At 37.8% G+C, this 26,860-nt stretch overlaps 1 protein-coding gene across 2 annotated transcripts in view; it reads left to right on the top strand.

Annotated features, from left to right (window-relative positions):
* The window catches only part of mapk8ip1b (mitogen-activated protein kinase 8 interacting protein 1b), a 46,597-nt gene that overhangs the window by 12,802 nt on the left and 6,935 nt on the right, over positions 1-26,860 (top strand). For both annotated transcript variants that reach the window (XM_041986335.1, XM_041986342.1), the window contains exons 2-5: positions 2,953-3,064; positions 13,115-13,372; positions 21,542-21,623; positions 23,211-24,344. In XM_041986335.1, coding sequence (XP_041842269.1) covers positions 2,953-3,064; positions 13,115-13,372; positions 21,542-21,623; positions 23,211-24,344 — 1,586 coding nt within the window. The remainder of the gene's footprint in view (positions 1-2,952; positions 3,065-13,114; positions 13,373-21,541; positions 21,624-23,210; positions 24,345-26,860) is intronic.

The raw sequence follows: 26,860 nt of genomic DNA, 5'->3' as shown, positions 1-26,860 counted from the left end.
GTAAATTACTCTGCCTGTCAGTTCTTTCTACCTCCCTTACAAAGAGAATGTTTTCTCCATTTAATCAAACCATTTAAGCTTAATTTATTTGATCAGAACTTTTGGTTCTCTGGATTAAGCTAAATATGCAGAATTGAACCAAAGTAGGCTACGGTGGCTGCTTTTTATTCACGACCCACAGCTTTGCTGATGCATTTTTCATGTGTGGAAAAAGGCGTTAGCTGCACTTGGCTTTGGAAACATATTTATCAAAGGGTCATTTTTACTTAGTTTAGTCTATTGATTGGATTCCTTTCTTTAGTTTTGCCAATAAAAACAATATGTTATCAAAAACAATATGTTATCAAGCATATTCAGAAGCAATTTAATCACACTTGCAGTTGTAAATTAAATCAGATCAGATGTTTCGCAATTTTTCGCTGTTGGTCGGTCTTGGCTGCATTGTAGAAAATTTCTCATCCTCCTTTAATCTGAACTGAAATCCCTTAATGATATTTGCTACTTTCTTTATGTCTTTGTCATCTTTCTCTCTTTTTCCTCCTTCGCTTTGCCCTACTCTCACCTCATTTTCCCCCTCATTACTGAGGCAAGCAGATGTTTTTCAGGCTGTTTAGCTCCTAAGCACATCTCTTGACACGTGACAGTTGCAGCTGTGCGTACATTTTCATTATGAGGCAGTTGCAATGTTGATGTAGTCGAAAATTGTGCTACCATCATGCATCAGCAGGATGATTTCAGCTCTCTAGGTTCGCCAGGTTTGTGTGACAGCTTACTCTTGTGCTTCTTATTGCTGTCATCTTTTTTTTTTTTTTTTAAACTCTTCCTAATAGCATTTCCCTGCTCAGGCTTTACTGTGACCAGGACCCTGCAGGGCAAAGAGATAATAGGCTGATATGATTGCACATGAGAAAAATTGAAGCATTGTCTACTGGGAGTTAATTGAATCCTGCTGCAGACATGGGAACGGTTAATCTCCCTGCCTGACAAAAGAAGGATGTTCAAGGTTGCAGCTGAAAGAGCAATCAGACCTCCTAATTCCTCCCTGGAAAATATAAATGTTTTCTGTTTTATATCTGGGTAGATTGTAGGAAGAGTAAAGTCATATAAATCCATTTGGGGGTGGGAGACAGTTCATGATATTACATTTATATGTAGAACTTTACCTGAGTTGAGAGCAGTGGGATGATCACTGAGAAAATATCACAAACTTAAGTAATTTTGTTCCGTTTCTTCTCAAGATTTTAGATACTGTTATCTTTTTGACTCCACAATAATCCAGTCTTCTCTTCTTACATGCTGGTAATGCTTTACCAGCTGCTAGAGTCTCATTAGGAGAAGCATCTCAGTTCAATGTAAAGTGCTGCCTAGAAAATGTTATTTCTGTAAATAACAAACACATTCCATGTACACACGGAATCGTCCCAAAAACGTACATTTGTTCAGGATAAAACTGAAGTAGTGGTCACAGATACTGATGCTCAGAGAGAGGAACTTAACACGAAACTACAAACTCTGGCATGGCATCTATCAGAGTGGGTTAAAAACTTGGAGTCATTTCTGACTCCTGAGTATTGAATCTTTAGAAATGAAACAAGGAACACATTTTTTCACCTGAAGAACATTTCTAGAGTCCAGCTGTTTCTCTCTACCAGACAGACTGATTATTGTAATATTCTGTGGTCTCCCACAGAAGATTAAATCACAACTGCAGCTGTTTCTAAAGTCAGCAGCAGGAATGCTACGACCGGAAAGGAGGCTCACATCACACTGATCATAAAGACTCTGTCAGCTGTTAGTTTTAAAGATGATTTTAAGGTTTTGGTTTTTAAAAGTCTTAACATCCTCGGTCTTACCCTATCACCTCTCCAGAGCACTTGAGTCTTCTGGAAGAAATCTAATAATTATACCTAAAGAACAAAGACTGGTGAAACATAATTTTCTCCTGATGACCCACAACAGACTACCTGAAGACCTGAGAGCAGCAGAGACAATAATTTTCTAAACTAAATTTAAGACCGGCAACAATGATGAGTATAATAATTAGTATGATCATTTCAATTGAATTCTATAATATCATCTAGGATTTTTTTATTACTTCGTGATCTTGCAACTTTTTATCTGCCTCTCTAGTGTTTACGCACAAATTCCTATTTTTTTTTTTTCTTCCTAAAATGTGAAATTGTTTCTTTAGTTCTGCACCTTCACAATGCCTTTAATTTAATTTGGAAAACACTCATTACCTCCACCAAGGCAGGGGCTACATTTTCGGTGGCGTTGGTTTCTGTTGTTAGCAGCAACGCTCAAAATGTTATGGACGGATTTTAAAAACATTTTCAGGAAATGTCAAATATAAAAAGGAACGAGTGATTATATTTTAAGGGTGATCTGGATCACCATCTGGATTCAGGAATTTTTTATAAAATTCTTTACTATTACTGTACTTTACTACTATTGGGAGATGGCGATCATTTTGCCATTTGAGCTTCTAACTAAACAGATAATGCAAATAAATAGATAAAAATTACAAGATGACGTCATGGTAGATGACCAGATGGCCGCCATTAGAGAAAAGGCAAATTTCTTCAATAACTTCAAGACTGTTGAAGCAAATGGCTTTATCTTTGTATCTAAGCGTATTCTTCCAGGGTCAAAGATTCTAAATAAGATGTGGCATCTAGCCTGAAGATGGAAAAAGATATTAGTTTTAGGTATATATAGAGTGTTAGCATGTTGTTGGTAACTGGGTGGGCTGTTGGGCCTTCTCAGGTGAGTGACCCTGTGGCTTGGCGGACGTCTGCGCCTCTTCTGAGTCAAATAAACTGCTCACCAAGAAGTTCTGTTTCATAATGTAGCTGCAGGCGAATGTCAAAGTATTAACAGCCTTTTTTTTTTTTTTTTTTTACTTCATCGTTCCCTGCTTCCCTTCCTCACCCTAATCCCCCCTTAAACTAGGCTGACTCATGACATCAGTCTGGATGAGTTTGAGGATGACGACCTGTCAGAGATTACAGAGATCACCGATGAGCGTGGGGTGAGCCTCAACTGCAATGGCCCAGATATAAAGGTAAGATGCTGTCAGAGACTGGTTTCTCCGCATGTCATGAAAACATCTTCAGTTTTATATCCATGAAACTAATGATAGAGTTTGTATTGATTGAAACTGCTCTTCAGCTGTATTTAGTGTTTGACCTTCTACTTATTCCTTATCAGCTACAAATGCACAATCTTATTCCAGCTCCCTCTCGAGAGATCTGCTGCAAAAAGTTCTTTTCTTTTTGTTCACATGATCAGTGTTTCACATGGCAGGAAAGTGTCATACTCCACAATGAGACTGTGATGTGATTTCGAGTTGGTTTAGAGAAACCTGTCATTCAAAACCACTGACAAACAAGCTTAAATTGATATTGTTGAGACACAAAGCACAATAATGAGGTGAGATCTGCGTCCACAGAGCAATTTATGTAATAGAGATGGCTCTTAGAGAAATTTGTAACATGACCACCACATTATGTGGCATACACACGTATAAATGGTAGAATGAAATGGCTCCACCATTAAAAATAATTAAATAAATAAATAAAAAATAAAAGTTGGTTTGGGAATAACTAGAATTTGAAGAAAAAGAAATAGCTAACACAAATATAATAAGCCAGGTCTATTCAACTCTGGTCCTTGAGGGTCAGTATCCTGCAGGTTTTAGATGTTTCCCAGCTTCAACACATCTAATAGAATTAAAGGGTCATTGTGCAGAACTTGACAAGATGTTGGATCCATTTCCTTTGAATCAGGTGTGTTGGAGCAAGGAGAAATCTAAAACCTGCAGGACACTAGCCCTAGAGGACCAGTGAATGAAAATTTAAGTAATTATTTTAAATCATCTACCCTCTTTTTTAATGTTTGTTTTCACTTTGTTCATAAGAAAATAACAAACATATTCACATCCTGCACAAATCATTTTTTGTATGTGTTGAAATCATACAATTATTGAGCTTCTCTTGTGGTATTAATGGCACTACGATGCTCACACAGAAACATATGAAGTAATGTACAACTACATTATCCCCTGTTTCGGTGGTTAATGCTTATTATATAATTTTTTGAGATCTTTTGTGAGTCTGAGCTCAGCTGAGGACTTGAGTTCCCTCTGTTTATAGTTGTGTCCTGACCAGCTGCTGCATTCAGCTTTCTGCCAGAAGAGGTAACAAACCGGAGGCAAAGAGACCTGACAGACAGCCAAGAGGCGCTTCTTATAAACTCTGAGTCTGATTTTATATGACTGCACAGCTCTGTCATAGCTACCTAAATAATTCAGTCTGAGCTGCTTGCTGTCAGTTGAATTCCCCCAAGAGTTTGTTTTGTTTCTTTAGTTTGGATTTGTTTCATATAAGTTTTAGGGCAAACCTCTAGTATTGCTACCATGAAAATGGATGGTTCATGATTAAAACTGGATTGAAAGCGAAATGTGGGGGGAGGTAGAGATGTGGAGTGGTATAGAGGGAGAAAAGAAGTGAGGGTACATTTATTATTCTGTCAGATCTCCCCAGCTCTGTTCCCAGTGAAACCATCATCACCTCCTTCACCATTCAGCTCTGCTATAGTATCCTAGGCAACAAGAAGGTTAAGTTTTTTTTTTTTTTTCCTAACTCCTATTTGATCCTTTAGTGAAGCATATGTCTGACTAATGGGAAAGACACTTACTATTGCAGAGGGCTGGGGATATTTTGAGGTTCAGAAACCGGTTATCCTTTTATATTTTTTATCTAAAGATCTCATTTTAGCACAGATTACTAAATGTGAGCTACTCTGAAGTTTGTGTGTATGTGTGCACACTGATGACTCATCCTGTTGCAGGAACTTCGCAGAGATCAGAATCCGAATGGGTTGTTGAATGAAAAACATAAGAGGGCTCTGACACCAGCAGTGACAGCAAACCTTATGTGTCACTCATTATCTCGATTCTCAGGTCATGAAAATGAGCTCTGTATAAGGAGAATAGTTGGATCGTAAAAGGGTTTTGCAGGGAAAGAGCAGACTCTGCTGGCTAGTTTCAATACTGTGCTAACCATCCACGTCTTGTTGCTTTTGCCTGATCGTTTATTGCAGATTGTGTCCATTTTTTTTTTTTTTTTTCTTTCCCAAGCCATCTTTCCTAAAATGTGATGGGTGAGTGTTAATGGTAAATGAATTGTACTTATATAGCACTTTTCTAGTCATGTTGACCACTCAAACCTCTTTACAGTGCATGTCACATTCATGCACACACACACAGCACTTCTGCTGTTACATACTAATTGCCTTGTACACATCAGGAGGCAACATGGGGTTAAGAATTTGCCAAAGGACACTTCGGTATGTAGTGAGGGGAAGCCTGGAACTGATCCACGGCTTTCAGGTTGGTAGACGATAGCTCTTCCTCCTGAGCTGCAGCCCCAAATGAAAATGAAAAATACCAGTGCAGGGAGCAATAATAGTCACTAACTGAGGCATTGGAGCAGACCAAAAGTCCACTTTGCAAGAGAGAGGGTGTCTAAAAACCTTTGTCTGCTGTTGTTACTTGGCTACTTCTGTTTCATCCATATTTATGTGTTGCTGTAAGGCATCCTGCTACTTGTGTTCAGGTTATTAAACAAGTATAATGTCTGAGCTTGTCCTTCATTGTATTGTTTCTTGCTTGTAAAGTATAAAGGGTTTTGTAGGTATATTATGTAATAGGGGTGTTTTTAGACACAGTGTACCCAACTATGCATACTAGCTGAGGCATACTAACATTTCTAATATAACCTTGGGGGTGATGGGGTAATCATAAAAAAAGTTAACTATATATCTATCTATCCACCTATCCATATATCTATCTCTCTATCCATCCATCCCCTGATAATTGATCAGGTCTGTTTCATATCCATACCAGATGGAGAAGCTTTTAGTAAAAAGGCAAAAAAAAGAGATCATAGTACTCCTTTTAATAAAGGTACACAGTGTTGTTAATGCTATAAAATAAAACACCTTTAATTTGTTATGCAGGGATAATGAGAATACCTTGCATATAATGTAACTTTTAATATAAAGTTACATTACGTGGGGCGGCTGTAGCTCAGGAGTAAGAGCAGTCTTCCAACACGAAGGTCAGTGGATTGTTTCCAGTTTCCCTAACTACATGTTGGAGTGTCCTTGGACAAGACACTTAACACCACGTGCCTATTGGGGTATAAGTGTGTGTGGAAAGCACTTTGAATGGTCAAGCTGACTTGAAAAGCATTATAGAAGTATGTCCATTTACCATAAACTCAAAATGCTGGTGTCATTTGGATCACAAGACCCTTTCTTTAAAGAAAGGGGTATCTACCCCTATGCAAGAATAGAAAAAAAACAGTGATCAGTGAACTTCTGTCATATTTCATCTAAAACCCCTTCATTGGAGTCTCTTCTTTAAAAATGCAGTGTTTGACAGAGGCTCTGTGTGTTTAAAAATGTATGAAAAGATGGATCAAATGCCCACCACCGGGAGGGAGCCCTCAGTTTATGTACATGCCACTAGTGGTGACCTCATCAGTGAGCTCGTCTCAGGATGTATCTTGTCTCATCAATAATGAACTATCACATGGAAGGACCATCACACACTGCAGACAGGCTTTGTGTCTTCCTTAGCAGGGCAGGTTAAGGGTGTGTAAGTGTTTGTTCTGTTAGATAGGGATCAACATCATGTTAATAAAATTGTGCATACATTTAAATGGTATTACAACACACAATCAATCAGGGTTCGCCTTTTACACATTCACATCTAAAAATATAAATATGTGAATGCAGACTGTAAACAACTTTTTTAACCGAATTGATAACTTTAATTGTTTTTTTTCCTCCAATTTTTAAAGCAGAATTTGGTAACTGATCAAAATACATTTGGTCAAATTAGCCTAAATTGACAGTATACCTTGATTTGCCTTTTTGAAAAAAGCCAGTTTCATCTGGTTCCTAGCTTCCTAATGTACTTTGCAAGAATCCACTGTGTGTGAATCAAAATGAGTAAAAGTTAATCCCTGCTATTTCAACATCTTAAGAGTTAACTGGCATGAGTATGCATAGCAAACATCCTCTGTAAAGAAGAGCTGTTTTAAGTTAAGCTGTTTTTAAAAATGGTCTTCAAGAGGTAAAACATAAAACTTGACTCACTATTCAGGCTTTCAGCAATGAGCATTTCTTTTGCTTACAACGTAAAGAAGATAATGCATGATGTTCAAGGTTCTCGAACCAAATATAGTAGAATATGTTCTTAAGAGACAAAAAATGAAGTTACTTTCTGCTAGGATGTTGGAGTCTTTTTAAAAACTCTATATACCTTCAGATCCTCCCACCAGCAATGTTATCATATTGATTTCATCACAATTTTGTTATGATTTAAGCAAATTGTGACTTTTCTGTTCAAAAGACTGAAAAAACACCTCCATTAATACCTTCTCTATTACATTTTTACATTTTGAACTTCAAGAAAGCTCATTCAGATTTTTTTTTTTTTTTTTTATGTCAGTACATTTAGTCTGTAGGTCAGAAAAATTGTGAGCACAGTCCAGTAGCCAAGAACGTAATGTATTTAAATTCACTTGCTGGTTCAACACAGGCCTTTATTGGACAAGTGGGATTATTGATATTGTTAATTATTGTCATTCACTACATTTTCTTCATCATAGATTTTCATTTTGTTTTGAGGTGTGTATTACTTCTGATTTCTCAAGAATGACTTACACTCATCAGCTTTGGTAAAGTTGTGCAGGGATTGGATTAAGTGCAGCAGATGCTCTGATCAGCCAGACAGGTCCACTTAACATCAATGCAAGTAGAGTGATTGATCCAGCAAGAGGAAAAAAAAAAGCCAGGACAAGAGTTAGGCATTGCCATAAGGTCTGGCTATCTCAGCTTATGTCCAGGCTGCCTCTAGTTGATCTCTGTATAATGGAGTGGACAGGATGAGAAGAAAGGTTTAGCAAGAGGACTGTTTGTGATTACATCTTATATACCTGGTCCCATCACCACTCAGTGGGTTATAGAATTAAAAAGTATGTTGTTTACGCTCCTCCAGATGTTTCTAGCAGTGATGTTAATGTACCTACTAGAGGAGAAAAACAATATAAAACAATCACATCTTTATAATGATCTTTGGTTCTTGCATTGCTTTTCCATCCAGCTTATTATTTTTATAGTGTTCTTTTTTCTTTGTGACCCTATGCAACTCTCTTTGATTAATTTAATCATGATCTTGATTTGAAGAGATACCAAAAATTGTCAATATTTTAGTTTGCAATTAAATGTGTAAGTTCCTTTTATATTTTCTTTTTATAATTTTGTTTTAAAAAATGCATAAAAACAATCAAATTATTCAAAATATTGTCACTCTTTTAGCAACAGGCTTTTACCTTTTCTGTTTATCTATTTATACTCTATCTGAGCATCAAGAGTTCTGTATTTTACTTCAGTCTTCTATCTTTTTTGGGGAGTTTTTGGCCTAACTTAGTGTAATTTATCATAAGTGGTTAAAATGTGTTTTTGTGTGCTGTAGTCATAAAGGGTTAATGTGGAGCAGCTCAAGTCCAGACAAAACATAAGGAGATTTGCTATTCTTCAGGGACGTGAGATGACAGCATGCATTATCATCATGACCACTCAGGGTCAGAGAGGGAGGGGAGAGTGCTCCCATGCATGTTTGTATGGGTGAATGGATTTGATGAGCATTCATTTTTGTTGTGTAAAAGGTTAGAAAGGCTGATATGTTAGGGTGGGGTCGGAGATAATGTGCAATTATAGTTGACCAAGTGACCGCAGAGACTCATAACCACAGCATGTACATGCAGATTTACAATATGAAAGGGATTCTTATTATCAAGTGACGTCTGTTTCTGTTAAAAATCTGACAAGTTTTTCCCTCTTTCAGTAAACTGCCTCATTACATTTTGTGACAAAATAGTCTCTGCATATTCTTCAGAAACATTTTAGTGTAATGGCAATGACGTTTCAAAAACCTTTGTGCCCAGAGAGATGATAGAATTAATGTAATTAGGGTTGTAATGTGTTTAAAACTAAAGGACATTTATGGCAGTACTTACAAGATGAGAGCTATTTCCATGGCAACAGTGTTATTCCCACCCACCGCATGTGTTAAAGCTGAAAATACATGCAGTGCGCACGCACACGCACATACACACACACTGCCCCCATAGATACTGCTCACGTCATCTCCACCATACATGGTAGCAGTTGAGAGGAAGCTGCTTCAAATCAAAGAGAAACAAGAGAGACCCTTTATCAAGTTTTACATCACCATCTATAATCACTGAGACTAGTGTTTACAAATATTCCTTTTTTTTTCATCTATATAATTCTGAGTTTAGTAGTACTTTCTTTACTGAGGCTGATTGGTTTGATTAGCAGCAATGTTGAGCATGTTTCCATGTTTTAAAGTGCAACAGATTTTCAACATTTTTTAAAAAACTTTTTGAAAATAAGTGTTATGGCCTCATTTATACACAATTACTCATCCAACAGATGAACAATAGTACCACCGAGGCTGTACAAATAAAATATCAAGGTCAAAAGAAATATCCACCTCTTTTTATTTGCTTTTCTTTGGTTTCTTTTATCTATCTTGGCTATTTGAATTTTTCTTTTCAGAGTTATTTACTGCTGCTTCTTTCTGTGCTATGGATACAGAGCTGAAATGATCAAGTGGCAGGATCTGTCGTAACAATTCATTTAGTTATTCTAAATTAGCTGTTTGTCATAAAAAAGTAAGTGATTATCACAGCTTTGAAGAGCCATTTCTGTATTTATTAGACTCCATTTTTAGGTCAGATTGGACACCAAACAATTTTGATTTTAAACTGAGTCTATCATTGGAATTTCTTGTCTGGTAAATTTACACACATTTACATTTGATATGTTTGGACTTGGTTCTAAAACTCAGCAGCAGGTGTGGTGTGTTGAGCCTTTTTTAGCCTGTTCTTGTTTTGTTCTGTTTGACCTGTTGGCTGCGTTTCCTCTGCTCAGACTGCTCTGATTGGAAGAGAGCCGAGCATCACAGCATCTTCAGGGCAACTGCATCTTCCCAGTCACAGAGCCTCTTGTCTCTTAGCAACAAGGGGCAGGCCTCTCTTAAAGGGGCCAGCCATAATTTATGTGTGTGACAAAACAGTCCACTGAATTAACAGGTATTGATTTTTCTTGGTGGGTTAAAAAGGTGAACAGAAAAGGAGAGTGGGGACTAAAAGAGAAATTTAATGGTGAGAGAGGATAGCTGTGATTAGAGACATAGACAGGAGTATGCGGTGATTGAGCTGAAAATACAACCTGAGGAGGAAAGCTGAACAGCATATCTTCCCAGATCCTTACATTGAGGAGTTTATTTAGGGTTCGTTTTGGATGGATGGCCTGAGGGGTGGACTGGGTGAAGAGTTTAGGGTGATCAGAAAAACCAGATAAATAAAGATAGAAGCAAGACTGATAGATGGACAAATTAATGGACAGACAGCTGGATTTATGATGAATAGGTGATGATGGGTTAGTAGAGGGATGAATTCTTGACAGATGCAGCACAAATGGAGTTTTGATTGACACATTGCTAATTAGATGAACATACATGGCACGATGCATGACCAATGTGGATGGATCAATTCGCGTTCATAACAAATGCATGGATTTCTTTGATGATCACGAGTGAATTTTAAGTGAATAGATGGATGATGGGATGAAAAATTTCTGTTTAGTGGAAGAATTTGTAACAAAATGGTTGCTGTATGACCTCACAGGGGATTAAGATGTCAGGTCTTTTCTATATTTATCATTCATACAGTGTATTAAAACGAATATTTATCTCATAAAAAGCAGCATTGATTTCTGCACTAATGTAGCATTGACCTTTAGTCAAGTCCTCTCTTGTCCCGCAGAATCATCCAGTTTGTCAGCAGTATGTCAGTATGTCATGGGACCTGTTGGTCTTTCAGTTTAACAACAAAGCTTTACAACAAGAACAGGACTTAGAGAAAATAAATGAACATGGAACACACAATATAAGTTGCTAGTATAATTATCAAATATAATTAATGTGTTTGCTTATATCAGTGTTTTTGGAAGTGCTTTTCTCTGCTGTTTTTTGTTGTGGGGTTTTTATTCAAAACAATTGTCCATTATTTACATCCTACTATAGCATTTTTATAGTTCATATTACATGATTTATTGACATATGATACTGTGCGGTCATGTGATGTTTCCAAGTGTTCCCAGAAGAGAGAGGGGGAAAAAATAAGTATAGTATAGTATATACATCTTTCTTGGGCAACATTTTAGGAAGCATTTGAGTTGAGACTTTCTCTGTTATATCTAAAAATGTGGGCTTCAACACAGAAGGTTCATGAAAAACATTATTTTTCCCCTTTAGTTCCCATTCAAAGCTTTCTGGCTTTTCCCACAAACCATTACAGCAGCTTTCTCATACACACAGACTTCTTTCTTTCTTCAGAGAAAGAGACCTTTAGATTTCTGGAATGAGTGTCTCATTGCATACAAATAGGCTTGAAGGCAACACTTAGCTGATAGAAATGGATTAACCTCCATTCCATTCATCCACTGTGAGCTAGCTTGCTGTTTGCGGCTGCACACATATGTTGAAAACCACTCTGCTTCAGCTCTGGTTGACCTTATAAATCTGCTATCACTGATCTTCTCTCTTAAAACTGTCTAAGCTGTTATGTCTGTGGGCGCTTTGGCAGCTGGAAGTTATTAGAACTGTTAAGCTGCCATCCCCCTGTTCATAGATATGGCTTGGTTTTGAAAAAGAATATAGATAACCTTTTATGTACATGTTTTTTCCTATGAAAAATCTTGATCTAAATTAGAATTTTTTTAAGTGTTGTATCCTGTAAAGACCCAGAAAATCCTTGTTTTTTTGTGATTACATACCATAAACTAATTTTAAATATCTATAATCAAACCATTATGAACTTTGGCTACAGGATCTCACGTTTCTAAAGCTAATATTCTAATACTTAGCTTATCCATCACTATGATCTGATTCCTTCTGTAAAATTTGTGATATTTCTATTCAAAATGACTTTTTTTCCTTTATTTGACTTGTGCACATGAAAATGTTCTTTTTCTGTATCTGATGTGTTATGCAGAACATGCAAAGCAAAGAGAGAGTTAAAAACCATAAAAGGCTTATCAGTGACTCTGTTGATAGCAAAGCTGACAGAAGGGCTTGGCTGTGTGTGTGTGTGTGTGTGTGTTTGGGGGGGGGGGGGGGGGGGGGGGGTAGTTGCAGGAATGCCTCATTTCCAAGCTTGTTGCCCTTTAGCTGTCTTTCACATGATGCTCATGTGTTTCAGTTCCTTTGATTTTATTTTAAAAAGTATTTAAAAAATATTTGTTTTAAGTGGTGCAAAGGTCACAGGAACTGTATGTTTTAAATATAATACATTAGAATTTGATGGGTTAATGAACTGAACTTGCCAGCATATAAAGATTTACTGACAAGCAACTGAATCATCTCATTTGGAAGTAAAGGTTTGTATTGTAAATATTTTTTATATTTTTATGGATTTTATTGTAAAGTGCTTTGTGATTTTATCTGTGAAATGCACCTCCAAATATTATTTATTAATTATTGCACAAATTTTAATTAATTCTCCTCAAACAAATCCCTGTTACAGATTCTGTGCCCACTAAATATCTTAACAGACATCATAATTAGATGTCATTATTGATCAGTTATTTGACCTGTTACATAAAAATATAACTTCTGATTCGACCACAAGAGATCTGATTAGCAGATCATGAGAGAGCAATCCAACAAAATAAGTGAGACTAAAACCCATGATGTTGAGGAAGAACCAGGGGGGATTTCACTCTCTTCATTACACCAGATAAATACTATCATGTATGGCTGCCATAAATAGTCTCTGTCTGTTCTCTTCTTTATGCAGCGCACTGTTGGCAGTGACTATGTTGTTACTGAAGACAGAGCTGCTTCTAATTGGTTCAATCCCCTCATCCCATGCACACACACTCTCTCCGTCTATCTCACTCCCTCCTTTCTCCACTTCGACTGATGGCATGCTCATTCCAATCCCTGCAGGGCCGTGTGAGGCGAGGAACCAATAGGATGTCAGGGAGGGCGGAGCTGGGAGCTGTCGGCCAGCTTCAGGCAGAGATGCTGCATTTGGACCTTATCGACGGTGCTGACAGTTACCTCGGAGATAAGGCGTCCTCGAAGGCATCCGCCATCGCAACCCCGCCAGTCACCAAGGACCCTGCAGCTCCTGTTACCATGGATACTTACCGGCCCAAGAGACCCACGACCCTTAACCTCTTTCCAATTGTGCCACGCACACAGGTAGAAATTGAATTAACCTCATCCACACACACACACACACACTGTTTCTAGCAGCTAAATGAATACTGATCAAATATTGCTTGGTGGAAATTATATCTGTGTGCCTGCCTGTCTGGGTTTCTTTTCTCCTCAAATGATGTAGCTGTGGAAATGAGAATGAACAACCTGCTTGACATCAGCACTGAATTTACAACAATTCTCTGACAGGATGTGTTTTCTCCACTAAACAATAGCTTTGATTGTCAAGACACATTTTTTTCCCTTGGTGCCCGTCACTGTCTGTGCTTTTATGCTGCTGGAACTCGTGACTGTGTGTGTGTTTGTGTCCACTATGTCAGTCTTTGAGAACCAACCTTAGAAGGAAGACATTTTATCTGTAAAGTTCTTTTTGAGCTTAACTTTTAATATTTTAGCTTAGGTTTAGGGTTACATACAAACATGAGTGTGTCAGGAAAAGATTGGATGAGTTGGTGTGTCTCCAACAAGAATAAATATGAGAAGGTATGCGTGACAGAATTTTTTGCTTGTGTACTGTAGAGCAACCCCTAGAAGAAATATCTGATCCTATCTGAACAGACGTGTTTGTGTCTACAAATACTGCAGATGAATGAAATATGCAAAAATTTTTCTCTGGTTAGATTCAGGCATCAAAGCCACTTTATGTTAACACATACAGATATCAGACAGTGTTTCCCCTTCTAAATTTTGTAGCCGTGGTGGTACCAATGGTCGGCGGGGGAGTGGACTTAGACTACATCAATCAATGAGGGGATTGATGTGGAATGTGGAATCACCCTTCACACATATGCTCAGTTGCTTATTTACATGTTGACAACACTTTAGAAAAATCTTTTTGACATTAGCTCTGTTGTTTGCCAGAATTCGAACAATCAGAGAACAAGACACGTCAACCACAGTCTCTACTTCCGCAGTGTAGGAACTCAAGCAGGCAAGGACTGTTTAGTCCTTGCAGAAATGCATCCTCGCAACGTGTGTTTTCACTCGCGGGTTCTAGTTTACTTGCCCAGTGTTGACTGTACGCACACTCAATTTTCATGCATTTGGTCTGTTTTTATGCATGCCCCTTTTAGAAACACCATATTGGAATGTCTATTCAACTTGTAAAATCTAAAGCAACTTATCTACAGCTACCTTTCCCTTTTTCTTTCAGCGGACTCCTCTTGTAATAAGCTTGTCAGATGCTCTCGAAGTTTTATTTTACCTGTGGCCTTAACTGATTAAGTTTAATTAGGCTCCACCTCTCTCCCCATCACCATGCTTTGCATGCTGCATTCATGTGCAGAGCAGATGTCTGATAGCAGAGTAGCCTGCTGCTCTTCTGGAGGCAGCAATGCTGGTTCAGAAATTCTGATGTCCATGTGAAACCATGTAATTATCGGCATCTTGAAGGTGTGGCACTGACAACATAGCCGAGGCGGCCCACCACAGTTGAGTCAATGTAGGGGAAACACTGTAAGATCATTTAGATTAATTGTGCGAAACCAATGAACCCCAAGTTGCTTCCAGTGGCTGACTGGCATCTTGCATAGCAGCTCCACCCCTGCAAGTTTTTGTCACACCCACTCACCAAGTGCTTTGTGATTTTGTTGAAGATTATTAGTTGATGAAGTAAATGGAAGTGTGTGGTTTAGGTTGGGTAAGAATCATGATACCTTTAATTGTTTACTACGTTTGGTTTTGAAATCTTTTAGTGTCAGCCGTCTGCTCTTTAGCAGCTGGGATCTTTTACTTTCAGCACCATGCAGTTGCTAACTTTGTCTTTGTTGCTGAGCAGGTGCTACTTAGTGGATTTATTAGACCTTGTGCACTCCGAAGGCCAACCAATTGTTAACCCAATGCACTCGTTGATGAGAAGCGCATATCCTACAGTAAACTTGCCATATATTCTAAATTAGATCCAGTTTGTGATCATTCTTTGAGTTAATCAATTTTTAGGTATCTTTACCTAAGTTCAGTTTAATTAAACTGCCCTGTAATGCTTGCCAGTTTGAACTGAAATGTGAGTATAACTATATTTTTGCTTTTTAAAGCATGGAATGGTGAGTTTCCCATGTCGCTGACCCACATACACACACTCAGAATGTGGTCTTTTAACATGATCAACCGAGCAGCTCTATATTTGTCTGTGCTTTGATCTTTGCCTGGTTTCTGTGGGGTGTAAACAAGCTTATTGTCTGCCTGTGTACATTTTGTTGTGTGTTGTTTTAGCTTTCAGAACCAGAAAGTATAAAGAAAATATCTGCTCTCAAACATTTTTATTTTATCTTTGGGACTCTTCCCATCTAATGATTTTTTTTGTGAGATTCTAAGGAAGAAATTAAGATGATGCAGATTTTAGATGTTAAATGTGAAAACATTTCGCAGACGATGATCTACACACTCTTTGTGAATACATTAAAAAGCACACTGCATCTTCTTTGCATAGATCATTTAGTAGAAAAATGGGTCATTTTCTGCCTTTATTGTCATTTCCACAAACACTTCCTCCTTGTTGGAAACGAGGCTAAAACCCTGGAGCTAAATGAGCTACCTGCTTCACATTTCACATGTAGCTTGTCATGTTTGTATATATTGCACATTTAAAATGACCATATTTGACCAAAGTGCTATACATGATACACAATAGTAAAGATTAAAAGCCAAAATAAAATAATCTGTTAAAATTGGTTAAATGAAAGTCTTAAATAGGAATCCAAACAGAACAATGGGGCTCCGAATTTTGGATAAAGATAAAAAAAAATGTTTGGAAAGATGGTTTGTGATTATGAATTGACTATGGATTTGCATTTTTAATTATAATGGTAAAAATACTGTAAAGTACTAAATAGATTTGCAAAATGTGCAGCCGGTTGACTTTGTTGCCGCACCCTGATGCAGAGACTTCTTTTCTCCATCACATTTGGAATTAAGAAGGTTTAACTTTTTAATAATGAAAAATATCTTGAATCTCATTGCCTTACAGTTACCAGTGCAACTCCTCCTACTGGCCCAGAAAGAATAAAATAGTGAATACAAGAATAAAAGACTCCAAAAGTGAACAGTGTAAGATAAAATAAAGATACTAGACCTACAACTTACATTTATATAAATAAATAAATAAACTGGTAGCAGTAAAATCAATGTAGAATATAGTGCAATCTTATAGACTTTATTATTTACCCTTGCACTCTGAAAAGTCCAGTTCTTTAATTGCAGATCGATGCAGTACAAGCAGAGCTGACAGTGCATGCAAACCCATTAAGATGAGATACTGTAAATGATTTCAGATCATCTCCAGGCAGTTTTCTTCACAATGAATACTGTAAGAGGCGAGCAGGAGAAATGCAGCACTCTGACCATTTCTAGGTCAGTGGATATGTAAAATGAAAAATATACATTTAGTTCTGCATCAGTTGGCAGCAAGCAAGATTTCTGTGGTTGAACAAAAGTAACACTGATCAGGATAAGAGCCATGAGCCTTTGGGAAAAGGAATATCATGAGATGCACAAGTGTACTTAAACCTTGTGGTATTTTGTGTTATTTCTTAATTAAATACTTAGATGCACAAGACACTTCAAAATATCTGAAAATTAAGTAGACTGTCAAATGAGCTTCTTACATATTTAGAAAGTTTTATTTCACAGATCACTCTCTGTGATGTTGCTTTGATAAAGTATCTCCTCTTAATGTGAGTTTAGCTCTAATCGCTCTTAATATTTTTTAGATAATTTTAACACCAAATAATCTACTTGACCCAGAACAACTGAGGACGCTGTTTAGTTGGAGTCTGCAACATTTAGTTGGTCCACGTTTGATTTTATACTGTCAAACAAAGTGACCGTTTTGAGCAAGTTTTGATTCATTGATGCAGTATCACCTCCTCACATGAGGCGGCACTGTATCAAGAATTACCGAAGGAGACAAAACAAACCATGTACAAGAAAACTTGTTCATCTTTTAGCAGATGTACAGTAAAGTCTGCCAGCGTTGTCTGCTTTCTACAACTGTTTTCTATGTGTTTCTGTACTTATAACATAGGACCACATTTACTAAACCAGATAAAGTAGTGTGCACAGAATACAGAAGAAGCCACTAGTATTGACTCTAATCTAGACTGCAATCTACCTAGACCTGCACAAATTAGCCAGCTGTTTTTGGTTATTTTGGTTATCAACCCTACTTTGTTTTAAAAAAAAATCTTCTTTCACATCATTAGTCTTCATCTTAACCCCATTTAGATCTGTTTTTTATGTTAAACAACAAAGGACATGGTAAGATTAGAATGAAGAGAATAATGTACGTAACCAGCTATCTTACTCATCACCTCATCACCCCTCTACTATTGTACTGCTGTTCTGGAAAATGATTAAAGCAAACCTACATAAACTTCAAACCTTGCTGTCTCCCTCACAGAGTCTTATGACTTTTTTATTCTTGTGCTTGATAAATTGGCATCTTCCTCAGAAGCAGGAACATGCAAAAATGTAGGCGGTGAGGTGAAATCTAGCAACAGAGGTGATACTATGCTGTGAAGAAAAAATGCGTGATTTGGCAAAGTTCCATACAAATAAATAATAATAAAAAACTAAATAAATGTCCTAATTACATTTATTTCTACAATTAAGATAAACATGCATAATGTTTCATCCATAATCTGGAATTATTACCTTCTTTAATAATTCCAGATTAGCTGAAACAGGTGTGATAGTTGTGTCCAAAGTTTGCAGGCACTGCAACGCTTTAATACCAACGGTAGCTTTTTACCAGATAAAAAAATGTCTTGCACCAGAGCCAAAGTGTTACTTGTGATTTATGACATGATGTGTTTGGGATTTATCCTCTACATGTGAATCAACAGTGTTTTAGTCTTATCATTTATTTCCTTGCTTTTTACTTCCAATCCAAATTGATCTATCCAAATAGACTGTGTTCAGTGACTGGAGCAGAGGTGGGAACACAGCTGAGGGTGACAGTCTGAGATGACTGTCAAGTCAAGGAAAACACTCCACCAGAGGACGCGGTTTATTGCCAGACATGACTCTGAGATGTGTTCAGCTGTGTCAAGTATTATCAGAGTCATGTCCGTGGAGTTGTCGGTCACTACTGCACAAACACAAACTATATCTGAATACATCTGAGTCACTGCCGTCAGCAATGATGCAGCAATGGTAAAATATTTCCCCACCTGCTGATTCACTTGTTACCACGGCAACTGCTCAGTCTGACAGTCGGCCCAGTACACGTAGATGGGAAGTGAGTCATGCGTGGTGGGTGGAGGTGGGAGGAAGAGCAGGCCCTATTTGGGACATGTTGTCGTCACTGTTGTTTCCACTTCTCTTTTCCTCTCTTATTCATAAAAATGGAAAAAAGTCTTATCAGGACAACTCGGCCCCTGACTCACAGAAAATGTCAGATACTCTGAGGTGTTCTCAGGTGACATTTGGTTTTGTTATCTTAGGCTTCATGCACTGCATCTGCATTTTAGCTTTGTTTGTTTTTCAGCTAGGATTAGATTTACGCCATTATAAAACCTTGGAATTGAAAGAGGTCCACGAACAGACGTGGGGAGAGGATGATTAGAAGAGGCGACTCAGGAATTTTTTTATGACCACGAGGCTCTTCTACCGACATTGAACTTTAAAGCTAGCAGCAGATAAGTAACATTTTGATGAACTGAAGAAGTTGTCATGATTGGAAAAGATGACCACATCATAATTAGTTGTGTGATGTGGTTGATTTCCTGAGCAATATGTTATTAGTGCGTGTAATGTGATAAATGTCACATTGGCCTTTGATCATAAAATCATGTTTGAGTGATTTTTTTTTTTTTTTTTTTTTTTTCATGTAGATGTGATATTATCCCAAAAGAATGAATAACTTTAAGATCCAGTTAGTTTCTTTTACAATTCTACTTGTATATTACAACCTTGCAGTGTTGGCAAAGTTCAGTTTGTACATGAACTAGTTCAAAGTTTTCTTCACACATTTTTAAATGAACTAGTTCCGTTCATAGTTAATAATTCAAATTTTTTAACTTAAGTTCACAGTTCTAAAAATGAACTAGTTCATAGTTATTTTTCCCAATATGTTGCTGTGAGCTATTACCCTCAGAATACTGGCATTTTCCTATCGTTGCCACAAATTCAGTCCACACTCGTAGCCAGCTGCAGCTTTCACTCCTACAGTATAAAAACGTGAGGAAAAACTTGCTTGAATGGTCTTTTCTTAATGAGGAATTATTAATTATCTCAGGTAGGAACCAGACTGGGGTAGGTAGGAAACAAAGGATGTACCTCAAAGTGTAAAGCATTTCAACATTATTTATCTTTTCATTAAGTCACTTTTCAATATTTTGTGAATGTATTTTTTTCTGACTTGTTTGTCCAAAGAAAAGTTCTAGAACTTGTCATAAAAGTGCAATTTTCAGCCCAAATGAATAAGTAACAAACTAAACAAAAAAAGACATGCAGACCATATGTCAAGTGCATTTGTCAAGTTTATGAAAGCTGAGGGTTCCTCTTTCCTCAAAGGCTGCAGGTCTTCAACAATATACTACAAAAGGTTTTCCAGCTGTGGCTGGAGATGAAGACAACGAAGCTTCTGCTACTGTACGCCGTTATTTAGTCTTGGGTGACAGATCATCTGCTTTAGCTGTCGTTGCCAAGCCTTTACATTGTTTTTAGTGACATTTAGTTCACATACCTTGGAAGGCTAGCCGGGTGCTTTATTTCAGTATGCCGTTTCAGGTTTGCTGTTTACGTTGTTGATGTCCAGAGTTTCTCTTTGACACCTGGTGGTCATAGTTTACAAAAAAGGCAAGATTTCTCCTTCCTGGATCATCAATGACCTTTTCAAAAAAAATTTTAAGTGATCATACGAAGATGCTGTAGTGATCGTTAAGGTAGAGGTGATGCTGCTGCCTTCATTGGATTTTGCCTACATGTTTTGTAATTTGACGATGCATGCGCAGTGTGACTGTGGTGGCTGGTGTTTCCAGATTTGGATTTTTCACATATATATTACAGCCTGTTTACAATGTGTTTCAGCCAGGATTTTGTTTGGAAATCTGGCACTCTCCTGAACAAAGTTCAACTGTGAGAGGATGCTGTTCACAAACGCAGGAATGAGCACGCTCACAGTAACGTTCATCAGGCAGAAATACAATATGTTCAGTTCACGTTGACCCAAAATATGAATATGAATATTTCATGAACGATCGTTCAATGAACTCATTCCGGCACAACACTTCATCCTTGTCTCTAATGTTATTTTGTAATTGCTTCTCATTTTACACACATTCCCAGTTTCTTCTGGAAACAAAGACGTTGTTGGTATTATTAGAAAACATCTTGTCTATTCCCAAATCACAGAATTGGCGTTTATGGCTAACATTTTTAGATCAAACTATAAGTTATACTGTGATTTATAGATTTATTTTATTGGAAATATGTTTATATAAAAAGTCATGTTGTTCCACACAAATATAAGGGGTTATTTTCCTCCTTGTAAAGTGAAGTTAAATTGAGTGATTTTTATTATTTAATCATGTCATGTCAACTCCAGACTAAAATGAAAGGTTTCACTGCCCTCTGTGGCCAAATTTGTTGCAGCTCAGACTGGGTGTGGTTGGGTGTGGTTGGAAATTCACTCATTTGCATGTTACAAAAAAGTGATGTGACTTTGACAACAGCAAACACATACATCACTGCTAAGACGCTCTGTTGATAATATTCAGTAATTTAACTCAGGCTCCTCAGTTTGTTTCATTATTATTGAATCCACAAAGATTTTTTTCATGCAACATGTTGTGTGCAGATATTATTTATTAAATATCATTTCAAGTAGTTTAAAGACTGTAAAGCACTAGTGTGTGTGTGTGTGTGTATGTGTGTGTGCACACACACTTCCTGTAGCTACAGAAAAGGTCTGGTCCCTTTAAATGCACACCACGGAGCACAGACAAAAGAAATCCCTGCTCATTCATCAGAATAAAAGGGTTTTGTCTGTGTGTGTGTGCGTGAAAGAGAGAGAGACATACACACAAAAGTTGCGCACTTTATGTCAGGATCCAGAATTTAGGAACCAACCTTCTCAGTCTTCCTTTCCTCTCTTTTCTCCATCTGTTTTCATCTCACCACTTCTTCTCTCCTTTTTTTTTAATTTTTTAGGACACATTAAACAACAACTCATTTGGGAAGAAATACAGCTGGCAGGAGAAGGTTTCAGGCTCTTCCTCACCTCTTAAAACAGGTGAGTTTTTCTCTCATTTTCAATACAAAGAGCTACTTTTCACTTAACACTGAATTTTCTAGTTTAGCTGCTGATAATTCTGTTCAAGGAACCGAAATGTTGCTTCTGATTATGGTCTTTATTGTGCTAAAAACATAGTCATGAAACACTTGTGTGGATTTGCATTTGGCTTGGCAGGCTGTGTGTGAATCTGCCCTTTGGGGACTGTGTGAAGGCTTGGATTAGGTCATGAGGGGAGACCAGTTAGCTGAGGCAATGCTACATACTGTGGGTGGATAGCTGGCAGGGAGCTGTCATAGCTCATTGCTACAACTGTTTTCAGAGCTTTATATGACGGAAAGCTATCAAAAACTCACTCCCAACCGCTGCCAACAATGAAATAGGACTTAAATTTGCATCTCTGAAACACATAATCGAGTGAAAATTTTAAAATCAGGACAAATCAAACAGCTTGTTTAGGTTTACCAGCAGTTTAACTTTGTTAAACATGTGCATTTTTAAGCAAAATCAAAGAAATACTTATGATATGGCTGAGAAACTGTTAATCTCAACAAGGCATCACATTTTTTTGTACATTACTATAAAATGGTATCTGTGCAGAGGCCTTGCTAAATTACAGATTTACAAAGGTATAAGATTAAACTCCTTTTTAGAAGAGACCAGACTGAAGTGTGGTTTCAGATACTAGAGCTGCTTTTTCACAATTGAATATGAAGTTCCTACAGTTTTCAAAACATTTTTCATTTCTGGATAACTACTGGGGTGAGGGTGGGGTGACAGAGTATAGGGAAAATGTTTGTTTTTCTAATAAAAAGTCAAAATCTGAATTTCGAATTTTGAATGAAAAGCTTGATTTGACAAGGTTTGGGTCCTTGTTGATTTCTTAGATACTATAAATGAAGATGACTACATAAACGCTTGTATATACTTTTATAACATTTTTTTCTTATTCCCAAAACATGAGGGAACCAAAATAGAAAATTGTATAATTATTTATTTATTGATGTGGATTGGTTTGATTCTAATTGTTTTATGATGACAAAATGCAGTAAATTGAACCACGATTTTTAAACACAAGCATGCATGACCAGAATATTACTTAAATGTTTAGCAATTGTTTTTACAGTCCTTTAATAAACATATTTAAGAAATGTTTCCAGGCAAGAGTCTCATATGGTCTGAAAAATTGACTGGGGAATCTATTAAATATGGCAACAAAATGGCATATTGAAACAGTCACGTGTATGAACCCAGAAAATATAATGCCTTGATTTCCTGGCGATGGATTATGACGTAACATGTGATATAACGCAGCAGTCACCTCGTCCTGGCCGCACTCTGAATTTTGATGAGTAATAGGGATTTAAATGTGTAATCCTGACATTACCTAACCGTTGCTGCTTGTCTCTTCCCGCTTGTGCTTTATGGATCTGTCCATTTGCTGCCATGCTTGTCTTGTTCATTTCTCTGTTGGTAACATCTGCATCATGTACATTTACTCTGTGTGTGTGTCTGGTTTTTGCTTGTGCATCTGTGTTTGCATGTTTGTTTGTGTTGCCGCTTGCTTGGTTTTGTTTGCTCCTCTAGGTGACCTCACCCCTCCACGTGAGCACAGCTGTCTGAGTGACGAGGACAAGGTGCAGGGTGGCGCAGCGCAGACCAAAGACCGCGGGACCTCTACAGATGTCCCCTGCAGACACAGTCGGACCTCGGGACACTTGCATAGCTCATGCACAGGGATTGCAACGCGCTCCAAGCTGCAGGAGAAGCCACCTGCTCCACCACCACCGCAGAACTACACTCCAGCTCCTTTGTACCCAGCGGGTAAGGCAGATGGTGGCGGGCACCACAGGGAGAGGATTCGATACCACACGGATGTTCATCTAGAGCCCACGGAGGAGATTTATCTGACCCCCGTGCAACGGTCTGCTGACCCCCTGGAACTTCCAGACGTGCAGGACCGTCCTTTCCTGTCGCAGCAGACTGAGCAAGGCCGCATGTCAATAAGCTCTGATACAGAAGGACCACCTCCATATCAGCCCCTTCCAGATCGGACCAACCCCTCCATCTATGAGGAGGATGAGATCTATATCCCTCCACCTTCATATGCTTCCTGTGTAGAGTCCCTCATCACACCACCCAGCATGGCTATTTCAGGTTGCTCCTCGCTCGCACTGGACCTCAGCTTGAAGGGGGCAGGGACAGGGGCCGGTGCCATGCTGAGAGCCGGTTCATCTGTAGAGTATGTGGACGCCACAGATGAAAGTTACTGCGGGGAGGATGAGGATGTTGACAGAATAATTGACGGAAGGATGGCAAAAGGGGGACAGAAGGGAGATGGTGGCGGCAGCGAATCTGTCCCACTGAGGACTATCATGAGCTCGGAGGCCAGCGGCCTGTCATATGACTCTGTCAAATACACTTTAGTGGTGGATGAGCATGCTCAGTTAGAGCTTGTCAGCCTCCGACAGTGTTACCAAGGCTACAGCGACGACAGCGACTCAGCAACCGTCTATGACAACTGCGTCTCCTCTCCCTATGAGTCAGCCATCGGGGAGGAGTATGAGGAGGAAGATGAGGATGAGGAGCACGACGCTAGGTTAGGAGGAGTGCAGAGGGAGGCCACCGCCTGTCTCTCTGAGGACTCCACTCCTGAAGCAGACTTGCATTTCTCCAAGAAGTTCCTCAACGTCTTCCTGAATGGCCGCTCTCGCTCTTCCAGTAAGTTTCTGTCATAACATAATCTATATGTTTTTTTTTAATTAAAGCAATTATGTAATTATTCTACTTACACATAAAATATATTTACTGTCAACGTTGCTCATGTTGTTCTTGACTTAATGTTGCTTTAAAAAAAAGGAAAAAAAAGGAAAAAAGCAAAGCCACAGAGATATTCAGGATTTAAAATTCACTCATATATTACAGATAATCATATGCATGACTGCTTTAACTCTGGTCACTGAGGTTCTTTGGGTTAACTGCACACTTAGATTGAGCTTTAAAGTAAGAATAAGAAGATCAGCGATGACTTAGGCAATTGTGGATCATTTTTTTAAGCATTTTTCAGAGCAGAGGTTAAAGTAAGGACATGTTTGCTTTTAAGGCTTGTAAATTAAAAACTTGGTATTTTCTGCCTGATTAATGTTTTCAGCATTTTGACAGCTGCACATTCAGGGCACAAAACCCAGCTGGATTATCAGAGAGCCTGCTGAGCGAAAGAATGCAGGGACAAAAGGGATTTTCCACCTTACTTTCTCCTCTTAAGCGTCAAATCTCTTGACATTTGCAGGTATTTAGAAATACTTTAGCAAGGAGATTTCTAAACCTTTTTCTTTAATTTCCACTTTGCTAAATATCAGCACTTTTGCATCTTTTTATTACCTAAAGTTATAACCATGACTAGTTTAGATAATGCTAATAATTTTAGCAATCTTATGTGGAACATTTACCCTTTTATGTGATTCTTATTAAAAATAAAAACTTAGAAGTTGCTCTGTAATGATATGCATAGCATTTATAATAGTGTACTGTAGCAGCTGTTTTAGATAAATGTTTTACACTTACACCATGCTTACATTACCAGCTTGATAGAAATTTGATTTGATGGTTAACAGTCACAACCACAGATGTCTTACATTTGGATTTTATTTGACTGCAACTGCACACTGAAAACAACAACAAAAACATAATTCTGAGACACTTTGGAGATGAAATTGAGAAACGCATCCGATTCTGATTATTGCTGCAACATTGTGGATGGTTTTCACCCCTTAACGCTTAAATTTAAAAACAGGAATAAATTTGGGAAAAAACAAGATAAAATTAAGTACAATTTAATATCAAATAAATTAAGGATAATACATAAAAAACATTACAATAAATACATAAATATGAGTGAAGAAAAGCAAAGAGATAAAAATAATTTATTTTAACGTCTACATTTGTGCATCTATACAGAAAAACATTGAGAATGACAAGAATGTTTCAACAGCTAACTTTTGCTTTATTAGTGGCTGTTGTTAGCAGTGCTGTAATGGCACTGCCAGAGATGGCTCAGTCAGGTTAACTTCAAGCTTTAGTGAATAAAAAGTGCCTTATCAAACAACTGAGTAGGGTATTAAAGGGATAAAGACAGGACTACTCAATGTATGGATCAAAATGTATTAAAGCACAACTGTTATGGTTGAAAGGGAGAGGACAGAACCCCTGGAATCTTGATGTTAGATGAGCAGTCAGGAAGTGTCTGATATCTGCTGAGGCTCCCCGGTCATCAGAAGGTGGTGGTGATGAGGAGTGGTAGAGTCAAAAGTGAGATCTAAAAGGATAAGAGTCATACACAGAGAAGGAGCAAATTAAAGAGATAAAACATCAGAATCATAAATTAAGAAAGTTAAACATCGTAAGGAGAAAGGACATGATGAAGAGTAGCAGAGAAAAAAACATGAAAGCTATCCTTAAGCAGATCTAACTAAGTCAGACTGGACATTGATTGTGCAGACTCAACAGGATCCATTCTGAAACAATCCTCCAACATTCAAACACATCTTTTCACTTTCACATTTAATAAATGTGAAAAGCTTGAGCTAATGTTAGTAGAGAGCAGACAGTTAAAATGAAAGATCTTCTAAGAAACAGATTCATCAATGATGGAGGTCAGTACCACAAGCTTCTGTCCAAGATTTGCTGCAGGGTCTGGAGGAAAGAAGAGTCTTCTAATGGAGAATTTTGGAACTTATTTGATATGAATGATCACAAAACATGAGGAAATTAAATCAATGTTAATATAAAATATTGAGGTGTTTGTGTTTGTAAAACATCAATCAGTGTTTGAAGTTATGAGCATTTATGCAAAAGAAACAGAGAATGACAGACTGATACACTGGATGTGTTGTCAGGTTGTTTACTATAACTGTTTTCTCTTTGGTACTAGCCTTTTTTCCAGGCTTGTTAGAAACACTACCGTAGTTTATCTGCATTGTGCAGCAGTCGGAATCTCATGAGAATACGGGCCAAAATGCATAACATTCATCTTTTTCTATTTATTTAAAGAGTGATTAATGGGGCCTAAAAACTCCTTTTGTGCTTTTAAGTAAACTGACTTTGCCTTAATTGTATTTTCAGTTTGTTTCTTGGACATCTGTTTCAGTTTAAGTCAGTTTCATTAATCTTTCTGCCAGCCTGTCGCAGGTGCTGAAACACTCTACCTTTCTGTTTATTTCACTTTTCTCTTCTTTTGT

This window comes from Melanotaenia boesemani, chromosome 1 (genome assembly GCF_017639745.1).
Source record: "Melanotaenia boesemani isolate fMelBoe1 chromosome 1, fMelBoe1.pri, whole genome shotgun sequence".
In the NCBI taxonomy this organism is placed as follows: domain Eukaryota; kingdom Metazoa; phylum Chordata; class Actinopteri; order Atheriniformes; family Melanotaeniidae; genus Melanotaenia; species Melanotaenia boesemani.
Note: the sequence above shows the minus strand (reverse complement) of the source record. Positions and strands in the feature narration are given on the sequence as shown.